At 33.1% G+C, this 5,463-nt stretch overlaps 1 protein-coding gene across 4 annotated transcripts; it reads right to left on the bottom strand.

Annotated features, from left to right (window-relative positions):
- Positions 1-1,524: 1,524 nt before the first annotated feature.
- LOC114736103 (receptor-like protein 1) lies at positions 1,525-5,161 on the bottom strand. Of its 4 annotated transcripts, none has more exons than XM_028923873.1 (2): positions 4,966-5,128; positions 1,525-2,719 (listed from the first exon to the last, which is right to left on the bottom strand). In XM_028923873.1, exon 2 carries the CDS (start codon positions 2,705-2,707, stop codon positions 1,700-1,702), a length of 1,008 nt encoding a protein of 335 aa, XP_028779706.1. In that variant the 5' UTR covers positions 2,708-2,719; positions 4,966-5,128; the 3' UTR covers positions 1,525-1,699. The 4 variants fall into 4 exon arrangements, with proteins under 4 accessions (XP_028779706.1, XP_028779705.1, XP_028779707.1 ...); XM_028923872.1 differs by lacking the exon at positions 4,966-5,128 and adding an exon at positions 2,845-2,896; XM_028923874.1 differs by lacking the exon at positions 4,966-5,128 and having other exon boundaries at positions 1,525-2,013; positions 2,209-2,891.
- Positions 5,162-5,463: the final 302 nt, after the last annotated feature.

Raw genomic sequence — 5,463 nt, 5'->3', positions numbered from 1 at the left:
TTAGAAATACAGCTGTAACATGTCTTGATGATGTTATATGGGATTCCTCTGCTCAAGGTAATTGACATAATGATCGATTTGTTTAATCAACATTCACAACCTTTTAAGACAAGAACAAGGTATATATGTTAATTGAATTAACCTATACTGAATCCTGATGATTTTGTGGTGGAGCAGGTCGATGTTTTTCATAATTTTAAACTTGAAAAATCCTTTGTTCCCACTAATTAAAATTTTTAGACAGATAAAACACCTAACTATATACTACCTCCAGTCCTTAATATAAGAGCTAGTTAACTAATTTGAGTAAATTAAGAAAGTTTGTTAAATTAGTTATTTGAAATAAATAGTATGTCTTCCTTAAAATACTCTTACTAATTATGTGTATTACTAAACTACCATTTAATAGAATATTTAACATGTGTAACTATTACAAGGATTATTTTGAAAAAAATGAATAAATATAAGAGACAAAATAGATTGTACTCTTATATTGAGAATCAAATTAAAAATTAAACTAGTTCTTATATTGCACACCGGAGGTAGTACAATCAATTGTAGTTAGTTGTGCACAGGCGATAAAACTGACACGTCCTCACTAAATGCACACGCAAAGTACTGCTTTCTGTTTTTTTTTTTACCAAAAATACTGCTCTCTGTTTCAAAAAAAAGAAACTTCTATGAAAGTACTTTTACATCCAAGTGTTTCGTTACAAATTCATTTTGTAACCACGGAATTGAGATGAAATAATCCATTCTTCATCAATAAAAGTTCTTGGAATTTGTTTGTATAGTTGGAATGAACCAACATTAGATTTTGAAATATCAGCTAACCAATTGTATCCTATGGCAGTAAACATAATACTTCGCATCGAATTTTTTGTTACTTTTGCATCACTAATTAATATTGTGGGACTCAACATAGCAATAATCCCAAAAAAAAAAAAAAAGAGCAGCACAGAGTTGCACAACTGCAATTGAGAAAAGCAAAAAACGAGACAGAACAATGCACGTATTAGGAACTGATCGCAAGAGAAATTAAGAAAGCAATAAGAGTTCATAAAAGCAAGTTAAAAAGAGAGAGATTTTGATGATGACTTGTGATCTCACCGTCCCTCCCAGAAGAAGCATCACTGGAGGGATACCCCATTGGTGGTGAATATGAAACCACCGGTAAGCATAACACCACTGATTAGTATTGTTAATCTCATGCAGCTACAGAGACATATACAATAATAATTATAGTTAATGGTCAGATACAGGGCAAACTGTGAAGAAGCTTGAAGGAATCATCACTTAAACTGCATTTGCCGACACAGTATTTTGATCACAAATCGCCTGTGATATATGTATAACAGTAAAAATAGCAGGAGGTTCTTCTGGATGGTAGCAATTCATGGTTAAAAAATATTGATGAGGTTAGGTTGATCATCTTATGAACAATAGGAACAAAGAGACAGAGACGAAACAGAGATGACAATGAAGGATTTTGAGAAAGAGATTGCTAAGCTGTACACACACATGAGAAGTAATGATTCGAATATTTCAATTAAGTTTCCTTTCTGATCCTGAGAAGACTTGAAACCAGCAATCTTTTGGTTATTGTAATTCTAGAAAAGATCAGCAGGCCATCGATTACATGATCAAAATCTTATGAACTCTAATTGAACTCTAAGTAAAGCCTTTTTCCTTTTTGCCATCACTCATACAAATAACTTGTTATAACTCTCTCTAATACAAGTAGTTTGTAATTGAAAATGTAAGGATTCAAATAAATAACTATAATGACACTTATAAAAAAGACCCCAAATGCTCCAACAAAACTCCATAAGAAAGCATCTCGAAAATCATCTGTATCCAAATGATGAGGTTGCCTGTTTCTCCCTCCTATTGAGCAATTTTGCGGCAAAGGGGGACCGCATAGAAAAAGGTTCCCTTCATAACTGGCTGAGCCAAAAGTTGCAAATTGATTTTTCATATCAGGTGTCATTCCAGATAGATTATTATGAGCAACTGAGAAGAAAGACAAGAAGTACAACTGAGTTAGTTGTGCAGGAATGTGGCTTGTCAATTTGTTGTGTGAAAGATCAAGGCTTTCTATCTGCTTGAGGCTGGAAAACGTTTCTGGAATAGGCCCTTCCAATTGATTGTTTGACAAATTTAAAGCATGGACAGTGCTTAAGTATCCAAGGTTTGAAGGAATTTTACCTCTCAATTGATTGCTAGAGAGATCCAACCCAGACATGAAATTTAAAATGCTTCCCTTGTAAGATTCATACCTGCTTTTTGTTGTAAAATCTACTTCTTGCACTTTACACAATGTAACATTTTGTTTTTCTTTTAGTACAAAAACTTTACCGGTAATACTGTCAAAACGGTAATGAGACGATCTTGTAGTCCAGGACACAATAAAACTTCCTATTTCGATTTCACTTGCTGCATCCATGTTTCCAAATCCGATGTTATTCAAGCAATATGGTATGCCTCCAGAAAGCTTATTTTGAGAAAGATCTAACAATCTAATATTCTTGAGCTCACATAAATGTGTCGGAATAGAGCCTTCAAGTTTGTTTTCTTTTAACATGAGAACCCTTAAACTAGAGAATGAGCTAATCCATCTTGGAATTCGACCTGAAAATTTGTTATGCATCAAATCGAAAGTCAACAATGAGGAAGAATTAGCCAAAGTAGAAGGTAGAGATCCCATGAAATGATTGCCCTGCAAATGTAGATACATCAACAACGGCATGTTCAGGCAACTTAGCAAAGAACCACTTAATGTATTGTGAGAAAGGTCTAAATATGAAAGTTTGGTCAAGTTGCAAAAGCTTTCTGGAAGTGAACCTGTTAAAGAATTCTGTGACAAAATGAGGTAACTCAAATCTTGAAATTTCCAATCCAGCTAGGTATTTCACGAAATAGTTGATTGGCACTTAAATCCAACATTATCAATCCAGTACTGTTCATGAAGCCACCTTGAAATTTTCCTTTGAAGTTATTGTTGTTGAGATCAAGAGACAACAAATGTGTGAAATTTGATCCTATGGGAAGACATGAGCCACTCAGGTTGTTGTTTGACAACTTCAAAAATCTCAATTCATTGTTCCCTTGACCAAATTCTTGAGGCAAAGAGCCAAATAAATTATTATTTGACAAGTCAAGATCATTCAATTGTCTCATTTCACCTATTGAAGCTGGAAAATAACCTCGCAATGAAGTTGATGACATATTAAGAGAAATCAAGTTGGGAAAAATGTATCCAATATGAGATGGCATTTCATCTCTGATGGGGTTAGAGGAAATATCAAAGGACTCCATTTGAAGCAGTTTTGAGGCAGGATTGAGTTTAAAGGGAGTAGTGAACAAGTTGTGCGTCAGATTGAAATAACTTAATCTCGTGTTGTTTGTCAAAAGCCATGACGGGAAGGTCCCAGAAATGTTCAAGTGGCTAAGTTCTAGAGCCAGCAAGTCATATTGATGAAGAAGAAAGGTAGGCATTGTCTTATTGTTCGCTTCATTTAGAGAGCATTTGTGGATTCTAAAAAGCCTCAACTGGAAGGAAGGAATAAATGGGGGATTCTCAGTTTCAAGCTTTAGATGGGCGTTAGAGCAAGAGATGCTAAAGACTTTAAGGTTGGAGTTGTTGGCAAGTGAAGAGAGTGAAAAGGAACCACTAAAATTGTCATCAGAAAGAAAAATTGCTGTTAGGGACCTCAGAGCATGAAAAAGTGAGGAAGGAAATGTTCCTTCAAAACGATTTTTATTAAGATAAAGCGTACGTAGAGACGTCAAATTGCCAAGGCATGCAGGAAGTTGCCCCTCAAATTCATTGACGGCAAGATTCAATAGGGAAAGATTCTTCAAATTGCACAAGCCTCCTGCAACATACCATTTTTATTCATTAAAATTATTTAATTAGTCCATTAATTAAAAAATTTATACAACTAGAAGTAATAGCTTAACCTCCTACTTAGATTGAGAGAAAATTATGAAGAAAAGAAAACTAGAAAGAAAAATGGGAGGAGAAATGAGTTTTGTCCAAGTTGGTAGGAGAGAAAATATGAGAGGAAGAAAAAGTGGGGGAAAAAATGAGGTAAGCCCTATGTCTCATTTTCTCTCCAAATTTTCTCTCCATATCTGGAGAGATTTGGGAAGAAAAACAAGATTTACATGACTACCTTCCTCCTTCTTTAGTTCTCCCTCTCTATATTTATTTTCTTTTATTATATTTAAAAAAGGATTCGCTTTTTATTTTGTATCTCAAAATAATATTTTTATTAAATAAGTTGGTTTTAAAATATAATAATTTGAAAATATATAAACCAAATAATTTGATTTTAAATGATTTGATTATACTAATATTAGTATAATTTTTCTACTGCAATATTTAATTTGGTTCAATTTTAAATATGATATTGTTTGATAAGGATATTTTAGTTTTTCTTTCCTCTCTATTTTCTCTCATCTATCCAAGTAAGAGGAATGATAATATTTTCTTTCTAATTTTTCTTTCTCTCTATTTTTTCTCCTTTCAACTTTTCTTCTTATCCAAAGGGATATGAAATTATACTATATTTTTCCAAAAAGGGTCTACGTGGGCTAAATTAATTGTGGGTATGTACGAATTAAGAAGTTGGGCCCCAGGAAAAACCTCAATATTGAGCCCAAAAATATAAGTGAAAATAAATGATTAAGCCATTTCCTTTTACTAGTTTTAGCATGTCCATGTGTGTAAATACAGTTCCATCTTCTTCTTCTTATTATCATTATTACTATTATTATGTCAACTATTATTTGTTTTGACTACATTATTTTAAACTATTGCCGCATGCCAGTTAGGAGATGGATTGGAAATCGATTTCATTGAACAGTCGACTCAATTTGCAGGAACAAGGAAAATTTGACTGTTTAATTAAAATAAAAATTTGTTATCAGCAAATTTGATGTATAAAATATGATGCATACCTTCTTGTGGCAATGATCCAGTCAGGTTGTTATTGTCTAATGTCAATGTGGTGAGGGAAGTAAGAGACGTAATAGATTCTGGAATACTGCCCTCCAAGTAATTAGCATCAAGCCACAGCTCCTTCAGATTACGTGAATGAGAAAGGTCTGTCAAATGCCAAATGGACATGTGTGCGTTAAGCCACAACTCCTTCAAATTAATTTGTGTGTTTGTGTGTAAGTGTTGTTAAAATTTATTGCTAATGAATCTGCTAAGTAAGAAAACGTCATCTTATCTCTTACTTTTGACATTTCATTCAATTCTCTCAATTAAATAAAGGCATATAAATTGTTCAGGTGAGATCATTATGTGGCAAAGGTAAATAATTCGACTTCCCAACAAAATCAAAAAAAAATCGAAACTTTCATATATTTAATGGAGAAGACGTTGTCTATATATTCCTTTTAGCATTTTTCTTAAAATGATGGCCCGGTAATCTTTTTTCTAAAAATAGATAT

Source organism: Neltuma alba, unplaced genomic scaffold, assembly GCF_004799145.2.
Source record: "Neltuma alba isolate B1F8T4 unplaced genomic scaffold, ASM479914v2 tig00013307_pilon, whole genome shotgun sequence".
In the NCBI taxonomy this organism is placed as follows: domain Eukaryota; kingdom Viridiplantae; phylum Streptophyta; class Magnoliopsida; order Fabales; family Fabaceae; genus Neltuma; species Neltuma alba.
The sequence above is the reverse complement of the archived record's forward strand: the minus strand, read 5'-3'. Positions and strand labels throughout refer to the sequence as shown.